The following is a 17,846-nucleotide window of genomic DNA, read 5'->3' on the forward strand; positions in this document are numbered from 1 at the left end:
GCATGGCTAGCATCCCTGGTGCACTAGTGTACATGCACTGCGGGTGTGCACGGGCATTTGTGTGCTTGCATGTGTGTGCATGCATCTGGTGAGTGCCCACGTGCTGGCTGAGGTCAGTCATGCTGTGCACCTGTATCTGCACACACGCGTGCACACGCGGAGCAGGGGCATTGCAGCTACAATGGCCCAGGGCCGTGAGAGAAGCTGGATCAGTGAAGTGAGAAGATCGCTTCTCTTGGATCTGCTGGGATCGTGGGGAGAGGAGGGAGACACGCTGTGCACATGTGTGCCAGACCCGCCTGGCGGGCTGCAGTGGCCATGCCACAGTGCATCTGCCCATCCTCCTCTCGCTCTCCCTCTGTATAGGGGGGTTACCAGAGCCCACAGCTTGTCTGCACTCTTATTTCCCTGTGCCGGTTAATTATTAATGGCGCTAATGCGGTGCCTGGAAGAGGAGGGTGCTGGCGCTGGCACCTCCTGGGCAGCGTGGGGCCCCCTGAGTCCTGCCAGGCTGGGCCCTGGCCCTTGTGTGCAGCTGAAGCCTGCCGGTCCTGGGCCCATGGCTTGGGTACATGCCTCCAGGCACCAGCCCTGTTGCATCCCTGAGGGTGCCTCTGCCAGCCCGGGGCCAAAGCACCAGCCTCTCCCCAAAGCCTGCCCCAGAGGTGGAAGCTGCTCAGGCTGCGGGGAGATGCCGGTGCCTGCCTTTGTCCATCGCTGGATGCACCATCCTGCCTGGGCCATGTCACCCGCCGGGATCTGCCCAGGAGGAAGCACTTTGTGTCTGGGCAGACGCCCGGAGCGGTGCCCGCTGAGCTCCAGGACTGTGCGTGAGCAGGAACCCCTGGGGCCAGGGCCTGCTGCCCGCCCAGACCCAGACCCAGACCCAGACCCAGGGGCTCCTTCCCCAGCCCTGCGTGCCGTGACTCCTCCAGGCTGGGATGCTGGCCGCCCCAGGGCGGAGGGGCATAAATGGCTGGTTTCCATCCGGTGCATCTGCTGGTCCGTTCTGCAGACCCGCAGGCTGTCCCCACGGCCTGGCACGGGAGTCGGGGCTCACGCCCCAGCGCCTCCTTTCCAGGTGGGCTCAGAGAGGCCGTTGCTGCCTGGGAGCTGCGGGCGGCAGGAGACGGGCCAGGCGGACTGCCAGGGCCAGCGCAGCGCTCGGTTGCGGCTGCCCACGGTCCGGGGCGTAGGGCCTGTCCTCCCGGGGCATCAGGACACCCTGGCGAGATGGCTGGGGGCTTCTCGGAGCAGGTGCGGCGTGAGTTGAGCGGTGCGCCCAGCCCGGCCCGGACAGGCACGCGAGGACTCGCTGGGCCACGCAGCTGGCACAGGTGCGGGTCGGGCTGGCATTCAGGAAGGATCTGGCCTCGCTGCCCTGTGTCCTGAGCACTCCTGAACAGGCCGTCTCCCACGGCCGGCCACCGAGGGCTGAGCTGGGGGCATGTAGGGTCTCGGCCACGCACACCCATCCACGGCACAGATCCCGTCCGGCACCAGCCACCCACGTGTTCGCGCGCCCTGGGGGCCGTGCGCATGGGATCCTCGGGACATCCCCGCCGCGCGCCCGGGGGGCAGGAGGAGGTGGCTGTGAGCAGCGAGAGCCCCCGCACAGCCCCCAGCTCACCTCCCCTCCCCAGCTTTATCATTCCATAATACTCTGAAATATAGATGAAGTTGGCTGAATGCAGATGAAATTGCACCATTTATGGCATGAATATTTCATGCTGCCTCAGCTCCCAGGCTTCCGGCTGGTGGAGCTGGCAGCCCCGTGCTGGCCCCTGGCCCCTCCTGCCCCGCGGCACGGGCACGCTGGGGGCACCATGGGCTGGGAGCCGGTGAGCGCATGGGGGGGCAGCGCGTGTGCAGCAAGCGTTCAGCTCGCAGGGCCCAGAGCGTCGGACCGAGCCGCATCCCCAGGCGTGTCAGGCTGAGGTGGCTCTGCACAGTCAGCAGAGCTGGGCATGGGGCACCCAGGCGGGGGGGCTCGTGCCCCACCTGTCACCCCCCTCCGTGCCCTCCGGCTTCGCTGGGCCCAGGCAGCCGGGCCAGTCGGAGGAGGGCATGGGGTGTGCGCAGGGCTGTGTTCAAGGCTCTCTGTGAGCAGGGCTGTGTGCGCAGGGTGTCGGGCTTCATGTCTGCAGGGCTCCATGTGTAGGGCTCTATGCACAGGGCCACGTGCACAGGGTGTGTCAGGCTCAGTGTGTGCAGGGCTGTGTGCACTGGGTGTTGGAGGCTTGGGGGGTGCGAGGCTGCATGGACATGGTGTGCAGGGCTGTGTGTGCAGGGCTCAGTGTGAGCAGGGCTGTGTGCACAGGGTATTGGAAGCTGTGTACGCAGGGTGTGTAAGACTGCACGGGGCTGTGTGCACAGGGTGTGTAGGGCTCAGAGGTGCAGGGCTCTGCGTGCAGGGCTCTGTGCATGGGGTGCCGGAGGCTGCGTGCACAGGGTGTGTAAGGCTCTGTGTTTGCACGGCTGCGTGCACAAGGTGTCAGAGGCCTTGCGCACAGGGCGTGTAAGGCTCAGGGCAGGGGCTGGGGCTGGGGCCTGGCCCTGCTGCCCGGCCCTGCCCCGGCTCCACGGCACACGCCAGCTTCCCGCAGCCCAGGCATGCGGCTGTGCATGGGGAGCGCGGCATTGTGGGTAATGAAATATTCACAGGTCAGTGGCTCCCTGAGCAATGGCGGGGATCAGTCAATTCCTTTTCAGGGAGTCATTTTCTTCCCCTGCGCGGCCTCTGCTTCATGTTGACAGTCGTTAGCCTGCGAGAGAGGCTGGATCGAAGGGGCAGCCTGCAGCACGCCAGGCCCGCGCGGCTCCCGCTCCAGCACCGCCCGCCCCGGGCACAGCGGCAGGACACAGCCCATGGCGGCACGTGGGTGTGAGGAGGACTGGGACGGCATGGGCACTAGGGAAGCGTGTGCGGGACAGGCGTGGTGGGCACATACTTGTTTGCACTGGTGCAGTAGCTCAGGAACGCACGTGTGGACAGGCATGGTGTGCATGTGCCTGTTTGCACAGATGGAGCAGGTCAGGAACACACGTGCGGGACAAGCTTGGCATGCACATACCTGCTCGCATGCGTGCAGCAGGCCAGGAAAATGCATGTGTGGGACAGGCATGCCATGCTCACGGGTCTTTGCACAGGTGCAGCAGGTCAGGAACACACGTACAACATAGCCCCGGCCTGGACACAGCCATGCTGTGTGCCAAGCACCCGGGCCCGTGGCCCAATCTTGCCTCGGCTCTGCCCGGCAGGTTGCGCGCGCCCCGTGTCACAGGAGCCAGCGCCAGCCGGGCCCCGCGGTGCCTCCTGCGGCTCTGCCCTCCCTCCGGCGGGCGCGCTGCCATTGCTCCCTTACCGCCGCGGCGCGGCTCTGTTCCGGCTGGGAGAGCATCTCTGCTGAGCCATCGGCTTCCCGCTGCCCCCGCGCGGCCCCCGGAGACCGCCCGCGTCGGCCCCGCGCTGAGCAAAGCTCTGCGCCCATCTGTGCCAGACCTGGCCCCGCGCATGCCAGGACCAGCTGCCAAGAGGCCGAGGGGCATGAGGCACGTTCCCGGCTTCTGCTGTGCCCAGCCTGGGCCCCTTGCACAGAGCCCAGCGTGCCCGGCGCTGCACGTGGGCTGGGGGTGCTGGAGCCGTGCAGGCAGAGGCCGTGAGTGGGGAGCACATGGTAGCTGCTGCAGGAGGGAGTGGGGTGCACAGCGCAGAGCGGGAGGGGTGTGGGCAACCTGCTGCCTGCCCCGGGAGACCTCGGTGGAGATGCCACGGGGAGCTGGAACGGGGTCTCAGTGCCAGGGGATTGCCCGCATGTGCTTGCACACGGGAGCTGGGAGTGGCATGGGCTGCGTGGCAGCTGAGGGCTGGCAGCGAGACCAAAAAAGTGCGTGTGATGCCTGACAGGATGCCGACCATTGCACCCCAGAGCAGCTGAAAAGCTTTCAGCAAGCTGATGGGAGCCGCTACCCAGAAGGGGCCCTGCCCCTGGCATGGGCCGTTGCACCCTCGCTACACCCCGGGTCTGTCCTGCCCCGTGCGCACACGTGCCTGGTGCAGGCCTCCTCCGCTGCTCTGCTGCCAGCTCGTCCCAGGCCTGGCCCCCGCAGAGGCAGATCAGAGCAGGGCCGGGTTGCTCCCCGCGCCCCTCCGAGCGCCACACACGCTCGGGCGCAGCCTGCCTGGGTGGCACCAGCCCAGGGGCTCTCCGGAGAGGCAGCTGCACCCCCGGGCCCCCGCAGGGAGGGCGCTGGTTCCGATCCTGAGCCCGGAGATGCTGCAAGGGCCTGGCGCGGTCCCCCGCCCACCAGCGCTGCGCTGGGGCGGGCAACGAAATGCCACTTGTGGGCCGCGGCCCCCGCTTGCAGCACGCGTTCAATTAGCCATCGATTTTTCAGCTCCGACTCAATTGTAATGGACCACGCTGCGACTCTCCTCCTGCCTCCGCGCCAACCGCTGGCTTCCCCCGCGGGGCTGCCCGCCTCGAGCTTGGGCCGTGGGGGTGTCCCGTGACCCGCCCCCGCGGGGAGGCCTGCGTGCAACCGCGGCATCGGGTCACCCGGGGGCTGCTGTGCTGCAGGGCCCAGCTCGCGTCTGCGGGCATTTGGAGTGGGCACCGTGCTCCGGGCACCTGTGGACGGTGCCTGGCCGCGTCCTCCACTCGGGAAGGGCCTGGGAGGGATGGGGAGGAGGGAAAAAAGGGAGAAAACGTTAAAAATGGAGTCGTCAGCCCCGCGCTGACAGGCGCAATCAGCAAAGTGCGGCGTCGGCAGGAACCGGCCCCACGCGCTAAATGACTTGAAAGGAAATGGCCTGGATTGTGCTGAGGAGGCAGAGTGCGGCGGGGAGAGCAGGCGAGCAAACGCAGAAACTTCATTAATTAAAGGAACTCGTTAATGAGGGACATTTAATCAGCTGAAGGCGATACCCACGCGCCAGGCAGGAGGCACCTGCCCCCGCAGCCGCGGGGGTGCGGGCGGGAGGGTAACAGGTGGGGGCAGCCCCAGTGCTGCTCCGGGGGTGGCGCGGCCGTGCCAGACCTCGCTGCCGCGTGCAAAGGCAGCGACGGCCGGGGTGGGGGCTTCGCTGCAAGGGCTGGTGTCGGGGGGCTTCATGCTGGGGGTCTGTCTGCACGGGGGCGCCCGCAGCCCGGCCAGCCCTCGCGGGAGCCCGCGCGCTGTGGCGCGTGCCCCCAACCCACCCCGCGGGGGCTCGGCTGCAGCCAGGCCTCTGCTCCATTTCGGATGCTGGCTCCCCGGCCCCGCGTGCTGTCGCGGGCGACGTGCTTCATCTCCTGTCTCATTTGCTAAACGCGGGCCACGGGCCATTAATAATTAGAATATCTTTTAATGAAAATGCGGAAAAGTGCCGTCCACGCTGCCAGGCGGGAGCGCGGGGGAGGGGCGCGCCTTGCGAGCAGTGGCGGGGCTCGGGCCCCGCAGCTGTCTGGGGGGGCGTTGGAGCCCCTGCAGAGCCGGCTCCCTGTCTGCAGCCCCCGGGTCTGCTGCGTTTCCTGCTCCCCGGTTGCTCGCCACGTGCTCTGGGCCCAGGCTCCCTGCATTGCAGCACCCCCGGCTTCTCCTCCTGTAGGCCCTGCGCCCCCACCGCAAAGGCGACAGGCGCTGCGCCCTCCCCAGCAGCAGCTGTGCGTCGCACTGGTGAGCCCCCGGTCTCCTGGGCTGCTCGGGGGTCCGCGTGCTGCAGGGACAGGGCCAAAGGGTGGTTCGCCTGTGCTCCAGCTGGCTGGACAGGCTCCCGCTTGGCCAGTCCAGCCACAGGCACGAGGGGCAGTGGGGGAGACCCGCCGCGGTGCACGCTCGTGTGCAAGCTGTACGGGGGCCGCCAGCGACCCCGGGAGCCCCCGGGAGTGCACCCGGCTGCGGGCGGCCTGCCTGGCCCCGGTGGCGCCCGAGCAGAGAGGGGCACGCAGGTCACGCGGGCGGGGGTGGGCCGGGGCCGGGGACAGGAGGAGGGTGGGAGCGCGGGGTTCCCGCGCGGGGCGGAGGCGGCTCCGGGGGGAGCCTGCGGAGAGCAGCCGGCGTGGGAGGAAGCCGTGAGCGCAGCCAGATCCCCGGTGACGTCAGCGGGCATCACTCAGGCAAGCCCCTTCTCCGCCCCTGCATCCCGCCGGGCCCCGGGGCCAGCGGCCCCTTGCCTGCTCCAGGTGAGCGGGTCCTATCCTGCTCCCTGTCAGCGCCCGGGATTGATGGGCAGTGCCTGGCAGGCAGGCGCCATAGATCTGTGCCGCTGCGGCACCGGCCGCGGCAGTGCAGGAGATGGCAGGCAGCAAAGCAGGGGAACCTAATGGTCCCTGAATGAAATAATACCTGAGCTGACAGGGCTGCGACAGCCCTCGTTAATAACTGGCACCGGCGCGGCTGTCAGGGCCGGGCGCCAGCGGCACCGAGGACGTGCCCAGGTGTGTGGCCGGCTCTGCGCGCACCCCGGCTCGCCCTGCCCTGCCCCGGGCGAACGAGGGCACAAGGGGCATCCTCCCCGGGGCGCAAAGCACCCCGCGCTTTGGGGGGCAGTGCCAGGGGCGCGAGGCCAGCGGGCTGTCTGGCCTCCGGGTGCAGCTCCGCGCGGGCAGGATGAAGAGCTCCACCGTGGCAGGTCCAGGGCCTGGAAGCGGTGGCTCCATGCTCCCTGGCAGACGCTCCTGGCTGATGCATCCCAGCAAGGCTGGAGCAGCTGAGTCAGCACAGGAAAAAGCCAGGAGCCTTCCAGTGACTTGCAGATCTTAATTTGTGCTGGATTTGCATGTCGTTCCCCACAGGGCTCTGGGCTACAGGGCTCGCTTCCTCCTGGGCGGACCCCGCGGCCAGTCCATAAGAGCCCCTGGTTTGCCTGCCCGCGGCCGGCCCCCCCCAGCATCCTCATGCATCGTCAGTCGGGTGCGCGCCATCGAGGAGCTTGTGTCCGCGGCCAGAGCCAGGGGTGTGTTTCGTTGGGGAAGATGCTCCGGGGCGGAGGATGCGGCAGGGAGGGGAGCCAGGGCTGTGCAGGCGTCTCCCTGGTGGTGGGTGCCGCGTCGCAGGTGCTGCGCCGTGAGCGTGCGGGATCAGGGCCGCGAGTGTGCAGCGAAGGGGCAGGGGTGGGGGTGTGCGCGTGGCAGTGGGGAGGGGGCCGGAGGACGGGCCTCGGCTCCTGGGTGGGATGGGGTCACAGTCCCGAGGATCCAGTGGGGATACTGGAGGCCTCCCATCCACGTCCATCCTGCTTCTCTTGGCCAGGGCTTGGGCTGCCGAGCCCCGTGCAGAGGGGGGTCCCGGACCCTGGTCCCAGACCCCCAGCCAGGCCCTGTTCTGCCCTTTCTCTGCCTGCTCCTCAGGGGCCATAGAGCAGCCCCCGCGCAGGGCACACGCATCCACACGCCCTCGGTGGTGGCCACGCTGCTCGTCCGGCCCGTGGCAGCTGTCGCTGGCAGGGCCCGGGCCAAGCTCCTGGCATGGCGCACCGGGCCGGCCGCGGGGTGCAGTGCCAGCTGGGCAGTCTCAGAGTGACCTGCCCCGGCTCTGAGGGGACAGGGGCAGGGATTAAATTGTGCCTGGGAGCAAAGGGGCTAATCAAATATTTAGCAGTTAATTGATCTCTGTCTCCTGTGTGCCAAGAGGCCGTTTGACATCTCTCCTGGCCTGACTCACCGCGTTGGCGGCCGCGGGCGGCAATGCCTGCGGTCCCCTGGAGCGCCCGCCTTGCTCCCCGCTGCTGCGAGCTGCGCCCTGCCCTAGTTTCTCTCCCCGTGCGTGGGCAGGGAGGGGAGGTGCGGCTCTCTCCTGCTCACAGACCTGCCCACGGGGTAGTGACCCACACGTCGCCCGTGGCCAAGCCCAGCATTGACCCCTGCAGCACGGGGGGCTCCAGGGACCTGGTCCAGGGCTTTGGCTGCATCTGGGGCGGTGGCTGCACTGCTCCGTGGGGCTGCGGGCGGCCGTGGCGCGGCTCTGAGCCCTTCGTGGGCCGTGGCAACTGCCTCCCCTTGTCTCCCTGCAGGGCAATCAGGACGCCACGGCTCCTCCTGAAGCGATGGCTCAGCCCTACCCCCCGGCCCAGTATCCCCCGCCTCCCCAGAACGGCATCCCCGCAGAGTACGCGCCCCCACACCCCCACCCCACGCAGGAGTACTCGGGGCAGAGCACGGTACCAGAGCACGCCATGACCCTCTACACGCCAGCACAGAGCCACGCCGAGCCGCCGGGCACCGACGCCAGCACGCAGTCCATAGCGGGCACGCAGACGGTGCCGGTAAGAGCCCCACGGGGTGCCGCAGGAGGGGCACGGGCTGGCACAGCGACACCCCGTGGCATCCACGGCTGGGGTGGGGGGAGGCGTGGGAGGGGGAACCTGCTGCCTGGGGAGGGGAGGGGCTGCATGGGGACTGGGGGCATCCAGCGCGGCGGCTCCAGCCGACGGCACCAGACCCCCTTGGCTGGCAGGGAAGCGCTGTGGCCACGCATGCGGTGCTGGTGCCCCTGTGGCTCCTGTGCTCGGCGGCTGTGGCACGCAGGGCCCTGCTCTGCTCCCCTATCATCTCAAATCACTTGTAATCTACCTGCTTGGCTGCTTCCCAATCAGATGGCTCCGGCTGTGTGGTTGTAATGCAGCTCCGCCGGGAAAGTGCTGAGCAGAGCACTTCCAGCCCAGCGGGGGGAGAGGGGAGCAGCCAGACCCTCTCCTGGGCTCACGCACGCAATTGCACACACAGGCACATGTACATGTGTGTGTATGTCCATGCGTGGAATCACACATACATGATATGCAGGGAATGGCATGCACATTCATTCACACACATTCCTGCACATGCCTGGATGTACACAAATTGCACACAATAGTGCGTGCACACATGCATATACACATGCATGAAATTGCATGTGTGCACACATATACATATGCATGCATGGATTGCACACACGCACCTGTGAACATATGCACACACAGAATTGTGCACGCATACATGCGCACACACAATTGCACATGCACGTATGCATGCACAAAATTGCATGCATACACACATACTTGAGATTGTGTGTGTGCACCTGTGAACATATCTGCATATGCACACATAGAATTGTGTGCACACACATGCACACAGAGAATTGCACACACATACATGTGCATGGATTTTGACACCTCCGTGCATGCATGCACAAGGGTGCATGCACACGCAACTGCCTGCCCATGCGTGCATATGCACACCTGTGAACATATCTGCATATACACACACACAGAATTGTGAACATGCACACACACACAATTACAGATGCACACACACATATACATATACACACGAGATTGTGTGCGCACGCCTGCAAGTATTTACATATACACACACAGAATTGTGTGCACACACATGCACACAGAGAATTGCACACACATACATAGACACAGGAATGCACGGATTTGGACACCTACACGCATGAATGCACATGGGTGTATGCACGCACAGTTGTGTGCCCATGCGTACACACATGCACAGGCTCCACATGTGCCCTCAGCTCTGTTGGGTGAGACTGCTGGAAACAAGCCGGCTGAGGGGTGCGGGGGTCTCTGCCCACCTTGTTGCCCGCCCACTGCCCCCCCCATGCGTGTAGGTGTCCAAATCCGGGCCGAGGTGCGGGCCGGCGGTGCCGTGTGTGGCCGCAGCGCGTGCGTCGCCCTCTCCAGCAGGTCCCTGTGGCGCCTGACTGGCCGGGGGCTCGTGTTTTGCAGCAGACAGACGAAGCGGCGCAGACAGACAGCCAGCAGCTCCACTCCTCAGACCACACAGACAAGCAGCAGCCCAAGCGGTTACACGTCTCCAACATCCCCTTCCGGTTCCGGGACCCCGACCTGAGGCAAATGTTCGGGGTGCGTACGCCAACCCCGTGCCCACGGCCCCGGGAGCCCTGCCGCCCCGCACCGAGCTCGGCGGGGATGGGGAGGTGCCGGCTCCGGGGCCGCCCTGATGCTCTGCTCTGTCCTTGCAGCAATTTGGGAAGATCCTGGACGTGGAGATCATCTTCAACGAGCGGGGCTCCAAGGTGGGTGCCGCCCAAGCGGCCGTTCCTCCCAGGGGAGGATGCCTGGGGACGGGGCCTGTCTTCCTGCTCTTCTGCCTCGCTCCTGTCCTGCCCCGGCTCTCGTGCTGCTGCTCTCCTCTCCCTCTCCTCTCTCCCTCCGAGCCCAGGCTGTGCCTGGTCCCCACCCTCCTGCCCTTGCCTCTCGCACCTTCTTGGCTGGGACGACACCCAGACGTCCCAGCTGGACCCGCGGCCCAGGGGCTCGCCTTCGCCCCCAGCGTCCTGGGCGAGGACTCGGTGGCCCGTTCTTCTGTCCAGCCGGGCAGTGCCTGGGCCATCCCCCGCCCCATGCATGTGGACGTTCCCGCTGCGCCCTCCTGTCTCTCCACCCCGGCGTGGGGCGACACCAGGGCTGGAGCCGGGCTCCCCGTGCTCCGCCAGCCCTGGACCGACCCGGGCCCCGTGCACAGCAGCAGCCGCGGCCAGAGCCCACCCTCCTGACCACCCTCTCTCTCTGCCCCGCATTGCCCCCCTCTCTGTCTCTCTCTGCCCTCCCCCCATCTCTGTCTCTCCCCCTTTCTCCTCTGCTCACAGGGTTTTGGGTTTGTAACTTTTGAAACTAGCACAGATGCCGACCGGGCACGGGAGAAGCTGAATGGCACAATCGTAGAGGGACGGAAAATTGAGGTGCTCAGATAAGTGTGACCGTGCTGCTGCCTGCTGCGTCGCGCCTGGTCCAGCCCCTGCACGCCTCCTCCCGGGGCCGGGGCTCCGCTCCGGCATGGCCCGCCCCGCCCTGCCCCGCACCTCGGAGCCGCGGGGGCACCGCGGCTGGCTGGGCCGCCTCGTCCCAAGGGGTGTGGGCACAGGGGTCGTGGGTGCCAGGCACCTCCTCCCCTCTCCGTGCCCTCTCGGCCCCGGGCCAGCCGTGCAAGCGTGCCCGTGCGAGCCGGGGCCCGTTGCATGCTCCTGTCTTGTGTGCTTGCGGTGGGACGTGTCCGGCTCTGGTGGGGCCGGGGGTTGTGCATGTCACCAGGGCTCATGGCGTTGCAGCGAGGCAGGGGGATCTGCAAGGGAGTTTCTTTCCTCACTGAGAAGTCGCTGGATGAAACCGCTGCTGTGAGGGCTGGGAGATGGGAGATGCCTTCCTCTGGCCCCCAGGCAGCACTAGGCAAGGTCAGGGTTCAGGTTAGGGCTACTCTGGTCCTGGCTGCTGAGTTCAGCAGCAAATGGAGCGGAGCTCCCCCCCCGTGCCCATGCTTCTCCGGTGGTTGAGCGGTGCTGGGCGCTGCAGGGAACTTGCATGGTGCTACCAGCATCCATCCTGCCCAGCTCTGATGCTCCATGGGCACAACTCTCTCCCCTCTGCTCCAGAGCCGGCCCTGCTGGGCAGCAGGCGGACAGGGCCTTGTCCTGCCATGGGGAGCATGAAGGAGCTCGACCCATGGGCAGGGCAGGGCGGGTGTGGGCAGGGCTGCGGGCAAACTTCACCGTGCTGAGCAGAGTGGCACCGAGACCCGGGCCGCCAAGCAGGGCGGGCTTCGCAGTCCGTTGCGCAGCCTCAGGCTGCAGGCGCGACCGGGCTGTTTGTAGGAAGCGCAGGGCGCACGTTGCTGACATGCGAGCCGGGCCCAGCGCCATGCAAAGGGACCCCAGGCCCTGCCTGCGCTGATGCTCCTCCATCCCGGGCACCGTGGCAGAGACGTGGTGCTGAGCAGTTCCCCGGGATGCGGCATCCCTGGCCCAGCCGGGCACAGACTGATCCCACCCGCACCCTCTCTCCGCAGGTGAACAACGCCACTGCCCGCGTTATGACGAACAAGAAGGCTGCAAACCCCTACACAAACGGTGAGCGCCCGCGGAGGGGTGGACGGGGGCTGGCAGGGGTGGGGGCAATGATGGCCAGTCTGCCCAGGCCTCCCGGGACGGCCCTGACGCTGCTCTGCCCCGCAGGCTGGAAGCTGAACCCGGTGGTGGGAGCCGTCTACGGGCCCGAATTCTACGCAGGTAACGTCTGCGGCGGCCGGAGCCAGCGGGCAGCTCAGAGCAGGCCCACCCTCCCGGGGAGCAGGGAGCCGGACCTCAGCCCCCTGCACGGGGCCGTGGCTGCAGCCTCCCGGCAGCACCCGGGTGCCCAGGGCACGTGGCAGCAAAGCCAGTGCTCCCGTGGCTGCCGGAGAGCCCACAGTGGGAGGCACTTGCCCCAGACAGGTGCCAGGGATGCTCTCTCCACCGATGCCCCTGTGGGCATGTGCAGTCATGGGGGCTGCCCTAGTATCCCGCTGTGGCCCAGGCGTCCCCAGCTCGCGGGGGCAGTGGTGCCGGTGGGGGCACCTCAGCGTAGCAGGCTCACAGCTCTCTCTCTCCCCTCCAGTCACAGGGTTCCCGTACCCCGCCACGGGGACAGCCGTGGCATACCGAGGGGCACACTTGCGGGGCCGGGGGCGCGCTGTCTACAACACCTTCCGCGCCGCGCCCCCGCCTCCGCCCATCCCCACGTACGGAGCGTGAGTACCGCCGGGAGCGGGGGCAGCTGCATGCAATGCCCGTCTTGGGGGAGCGTGCCGCTCGCCGCAAGAGCGGAGAACTTGGGGCTGGGGCCGGGGCCGGGGCCGGGGCCGGCCATCCCACAGCCCTGACATGGGACCATATGCACGGGTCGGCAGCCCTCCAGGCATGGTTGCTAGCATGGATGGGCCGCACGCTCCGTGCAGCCTCCCGGGAGCTGCCATGTCTGGCTGCAGCAGCGTTATGGAAATCTCGGCATCCCCCGTCCTGCGCGGGCTCTGGGCTCCCTCAGCGGGGCAGCTGTGGCTTCAGGGTCTGTGTTGCCCCCAGCCCGGGCACTTGTGCCGCTCTCCACACTTGGCTGGGCCACGGCGCCTGCCCCCACTGCTCCGCCCACTCTGCCCATCCTGCTTCCCGGGGCCCTCCTTCCAGAGCCTGTCCTGCCGTCACGGCTTCGGCCCTGCCCTGGACCCTTCACACGCCCGTGCCCGAAAGCTGCCCCTGGAAGCAGGGGCCCCGTAGCAGTGGCCCTGCCCACCCCTGCCGGCTCCGCGCTCGCCCTGGGGCTCACGGGCTTTGCTTCTGGCTGCTTTGCAGGGTCGTGTATCAGGACGGATTCTACGGAGCCGAGATCTACGTAAGTGCCGCCGTGGCTGCCCGGGGCGTGTCCGTGTCCCTCCACTTAACGCAGCCAGCAAAGCAGGTGAAGGATGAAGGGCGAGGCCCATTAGCTGCAGGCAGTGGAGCGCCGCGGCCTCGTTGCCCGTGCCAGGGTTGCACTGGCAGGGACAGCCGAGACGGAGCAGGGCTCGATCTGGGGGGGCTGGCCACGGCGAAACCATGCCAGCATTGACCTGGGACGACAGCTCAGAGAGATCTGCTGACACAGAAAGTGCAGCTGGAAAGTGGGCACGAGGGCAAGGGAGGAAAGGGGGGTGGGATGTGCCCGGGCTGGAGCCCCCAGCCCGCCCTCCCTAACAGCGTTGTCTCCTTTTGCTGCGCAGGGAGGATACGCGGCATACAGGTATGCCCAGCCCGCCGCGGCGGCGGCAGCGTACAGCGACAGGTGAGCGCCCTGCCCGCCGTGCCCAGGATGCTGCTTCCCAGCCTGGGTTTCCCCTGAGCCCCCTCTCCAGCCCTCCTTGCCCAGGGGACCCCAGGCCTCGAGAGCAGCCCCCGCTTGGCACAACGAGGCCCCCGAGAACTTGGCACACGTCATGTCGGTGCCGCCGTCAGCCAGTCCCTGCCACACAGTCTGGCCAGGGAGAGGGCATAGCCTCCCCTCCCCGGGGGGCTCAGGGGGGTGGGTGGGGTGGCTTCCCCTGCAGCCTCTGGCCCCCCAGCGTCTAACCCCCTGCCGGCTTTGTTCCCAGCTACGGCAGAGTGTACGCGGCCGCGGACCCGTACCACCACACCATCGGCCCCGCCGCCACGTACAGCATCGGCACCATGGTAAGAGCTGCCCCCAGCTGCCCTCCTTCCTGCGCTCCTCGAGATGCTGGGCTGTGCGGGGGGTCGGGCACACAGCCCCCGGCGGGGCTGGGTCTCTGCCTAATGGCCACGGAGAGGGCAGGGGCCTGGGAGACCTGACCCTGCCTGACCCCGTGCATGCCCGAGGGAGACCCCTCGTCCCAGACCCAGGGCCCTCCCGCCCGGGGGAGGCTGCCCTACCCTCTACCCCTGCCCAAATCCTGCTGCTGCAGGCAGAGGCACCCCCCCGCCCTCCCCCAGCTGAGCACAGAGCCTGGTGCCTGAGCAGCGTGGCCCGGGAGCCGCCCCCCCGCCCCACACACACACACGGCTCCGGCATGCAGACAGCAGCATGTCCAGCGCCGACCGCATGCATGCGCCTGCGCGTGCATGCCCATGCCATGCCGTGCCTGCAGCGCACCCCTGCGATGCGTGTTAATGGTCGTTTTTAGCTAGCTTTGCAACCAGCATCAAAGATGAAAAATCCCGTCTGCGGGGGCCTCAAGCCAACCAGTCTTTTTCTTCCTTTTTTTAACACCCCCTGGCCCGGCCGAGGGGTGGGCAGCCGCGTGCAGGGGGCCCTGCTGGTGCCCGCCCCAGCTCCCTGCCCCGTGCAGCCGCTAGCTAAAAGCTCCCATTAATGAGGGCAGCAACGGTCTCTGCCCGTGCCTTCCCCGTGCCCTCCGCTTTGCTGCAGGCTCGGAGCCGGGCAGCGGAGTCAGGTGCCTACGGCCATCTGTGCAGACAGGCCCGGGCCAGAGTGGGGGAGCCGGGGGGCTGCTAGCGGGGCCGCGAGGAGACCTGCTGTGGTGCCCCCGTCTCTGCACTCCTGGAGGGGAGGGGAGCCCCGTGGCATCCGGAGCAGGGGCCGAGCAAGCCCCGGGCAGGACGCAGCAGGCTCTGGGGCCTGGAGCCTCCCTGCCCCGGCGCCGCCTGCATGCACGGCGCAGAAGCCCCCGGGGACACGCGGCTGCCCCGGCCCCTGCCCCGCGGATACACACCCCCACCCTTGGATGTCGTGGAAAAAAAGGGAAGAAAATGGGCATTGCCTGTCTCCAATACTGATTGGCTTTTTTTCATCTTTGATGTTGCAGGCTAGTCTATACCGAGGAGGGTACAGCCGCTTCACTCCCTACTAGCAAGACAGACCCATCCCCACAGTATTTAACACTGACTGCTCACTAGAAACCAAACCAAACTAAGCCAGGGCAGAGCGTCCCGGAGGAGCGCGGCCCTGCCCGGGCCAGGGCCCTGCCCTGCCAGCCTCAGCAACCCAGACCTATCGATAGGTTTTACCTCAAGCCGCTCGTCCCGCGTCTCCTGCCTCCCTGCGCCCGCGTGCGGCCTGACCCGGCTGGACGGAGGCAGCCGTGCGTCCGGTCCTGCTCTCCCTGCCATACAGCCAGCAGCCGAACCACGGGGGAGAGCCCGGGCGTGGGCCCCCCCGGCCCCCACCCCAGGGCCAGTGCAGCGTGCAGCCCCCAGCCCCGGCTCCTGCTGCCCGCGCCCCGAGCGCCCGTGCTCACGGCATCGTCTTCCATTCCCGGGCCTCAGGGAGCGCCAGCTCCTCTGACTACAGGCGCCCCACGGACAAGCGGCCCCGGCCCCAGGGAGCGTAGCGCCGGACCCGGGGGGCACCTTGCAAGCCGCCCCGCCGTTGCCTCAGGGGCGGCACTGCCCCCGCCCCGCGCTCGCAGCTGCCCCCGGGGTGCTCCGAGCCCCCCGGCTCCCGGGAGCTGCAGCGGGAGGCTCCGGCCGCGGGGTGCCCCGGCGTCGGGGGTGCGGGAGCACCCCAGCCCCGCCTCGCCCGCCCCAGCCGTAGGGACCCCGACGCCTGCCGCTAGCGTGCGCACGTGGGGCAGGGGGGCGCTGTGCATGGCTGCGAGGAGCTGGGCCCGGGGCGTGAGCCGGGCCGGCCCCGGCGCTGGCTCCGTGCCCGCGGGCGAGTTCTGCCTTTCTGTTTCTGTTGTAGTGAAGCCGCAGCTGTCTCCTCCTGGGACCAGGAAGGGCAAACACACACAGTACAAACGCCCCTAAAACAGAGCAACAAAAAAACACACAGCAAGCAAGGCAAGGCACCAAGCGAGAGTCCCCTCCCGTCCACACACGCGCGGAGAGCCAGCGAGCCCCGCCGGAGCGCTGCGCCCGCCCGCGTCGCCGAGAGGCCGCACCACCCGACCGGACCGCGCCGCGGCCCCCGCCACCACCCCCGGCCGGCGGCGGGAGACCCAGCCCCGCGCCCCGCCGGCCCTCGCCACCCCGGGGGGAGCGGCACGGGCAGCCTCCGGCACGGGCTCCGCAGGCGGGCACCACGTCTTCCTTTCCGCTGCCCCCAGAGCAGAGCCGAGGGGCACGGGGCTCCGGGCACCCCTTCCCCCGGGCTGGGGGGGCTCGGCCTCAGGGGTAGGAATCTCGCTTCTCATTGTCTGAGCTCCGGTAATTTAGCGCTTGCTGCTCATCCGTGCATCGAGTGTGCGAGGCCTCTGCTCCCCACGCAGAGCGGGGCCCGGCTGTGCTTTGCTGGGGGTGGGGGGCGGGGGGCCGGGGGGGAAGAGCCCTGCCTGCTTGGGGGATTTCTGTTCAACTCGCTCGCATGTCCTTCCCCCGTGTCCTGCGCCCCCGGCTCCCCGGCAGGCGCCGTGTCCCCCTGCCCCTGGCTCCCCCGGGCCGGGCCGCGGCGCAGCACGGAGCCAGGAGCACCGGGACACGCTCTGCCTGCCCCGCTCTCGCCACCGGCCCCCGGGGCAGGCTGGCCGTGGCCCGCGGCCCCGGCGGCTCTCGGCCGTGGGGGCAGGAGGGCAGCCGTGGCTCCCAGGGGTGCGCGTCCCCTCCCTGCTGCCCGCCGGGCCCTGCTCAGAGCTGGCCAGAGCCCACGTGAGCCCGGGGGCTGCAACCGCCTGGCTGGACCAGCGCCAGGGGCCTGCAGCTGCTCTTTGGCAGCCAGGGATGGAGAGAGCTGCCCGTGCCGCGGGGGACGGCGGGGAGCCCCCCAAGGCCTCGCCTGCTCCCTGCAGCCGCCCGCACCCAGCCCAGCCTTAAGGCGGCGAAGCCAGGGGCCAACCCCCACACCCGTGGGTGGGCAAGCACTGGGAGCACTGGCGCGGCCGTCGGGGCCAGCCGGCTGCAGGGCAGGGGGGCGCTCCCCGCGGCGCCATCATCTCATCACACCTCACTTTATATTCTGCGTACGCTCCTGACGCTCCAGCAATGAGCCCCCCTTTTCTATTCCCGTTGTACATAGCCCCCTCCCGGCCCCTGCCCCTGTACAGAGCTCCCCCCACCCATCCACTGCACTGGCCCCTCGCGGCGCCAGTCGCGCCCCGGAGCGCAGGCCGGCGCCGGCCCATTCTGTATGCTTCGAAGGTGTGACCATTCTAATAAACAGTATTATTATTATTATTATTACAACGAGGATTATTATTATTATTATTATGGAAATTATTAATAAAGAGTTCTTTCTTCAACCAGGACGGCTCGGGTTTTGACTGGGGGGCTCTGGTGGGGGCACAGCCCCATGCAGGGAGCAAGGCGCGGGGCTGCGCCGAGTGGGGACTGGGCCAGGGCCAAGGTCGGGGTCAGAGGGCAGGGGGCTCTGGGGGCAGGCAGAGCCGGGCAGGCTCAGCCCTTTGCTCTGCCCTGCCCTGTGTGCGAGGTGCTGCTGCGTGCCACACGGGAGCTGGGGCACTGGGTAGGGAAGCCACAAGGCCGCCCGGGGAGGCACGCTTGGGCCACTGGCTGCACTGAGACCCACGTTCCTCCAGCCATCAGCTCCCTTGTCTCTTGCTTTCTGGAGCCAGTGCCACCCAGGTGCTCTGCTGCAGCCCTGGCCCCTCCGCGTTTGCAGTAATTTCCCCTGTGGATCATCTCTT

General features: G+C 67.9%; 1 protein-coding gene across 21 annotated transcripts in view; it reads left to right on the plus strand.

The window, feature by feature from the left end:
• The window catches only part of RBFOX3 (RNA binding fox-1 homolog 3), a 147,057-nt gene extending 130,965 nt beyond the window's left edge, over positions 1-16,092 (plus strand). For 17 of the 21 annotated variants that reach the window (XM_090059625.1, XM_090059640.1, XM_090059626.1 and 14 more), the window contains 11 exons: positions 7,994-8,245; positions 9,710-9,847; positions 9,967-10,020; positions 10,594-10,686; positions 11,787-11,847; positions 11,953-12,006; positions 12,374-12,506; positions 13,105-13,144; positions 13,512-13,573; positions 13,881-13,959; positions 15,072-16,092. In XM_090059625.1, the coding sequence (XP_089915751.1) occupies positions 7,994-8,245; positions 9,710-9,847; positions 9,967-10,020; positions 10,594-10,686; positions 11,787-11,847; positions 11,953-12,006; positions 12,374-12,506; positions 13,105-13,144; positions 13,512-13,573; positions 13,881-13,959; positions 15,072-15,116 (1,011 nt within the window). In that variant the 3' untranslated portion in view covers positions 15,117-16,092. The remainder of the gene's footprint in view (positions 1-7,993; positions 8,246-9,709; positions 9,848-9,966; positions 10,021-10,593; positions 10,687-11,786; positions 11,848-11,952; positions 12,007-12,373; positions 12,507-13,104; positions 13,145-13,511; positions 13,574-13,880; positions 13,960-15,071) is intronic. The other 4 variants (XM_090059630.1, XM_090059635.1, XM_090059637.1 and 1 more) reach the window with 4 other exon arrangements.
• Positions 16,093-17,846: the final 1,754 nt, after the last annotated feature.

This window comes from Crocodylus siamensis, chromosome 8 (assembly GCF_052110815.1).
Source record: "Crocodylus siamensis isolate JL-2025a chromosome 8, ASM5211081v1, whole genome shotgun sequence".
In the NCBI taxonomy this organism is placed as follows: domain Eukaryota; kingdom Metazoa; phylum Chordata; order Crocodylia; family Crocodylidae; genus Crocodylus; species Crocodylus siamensis.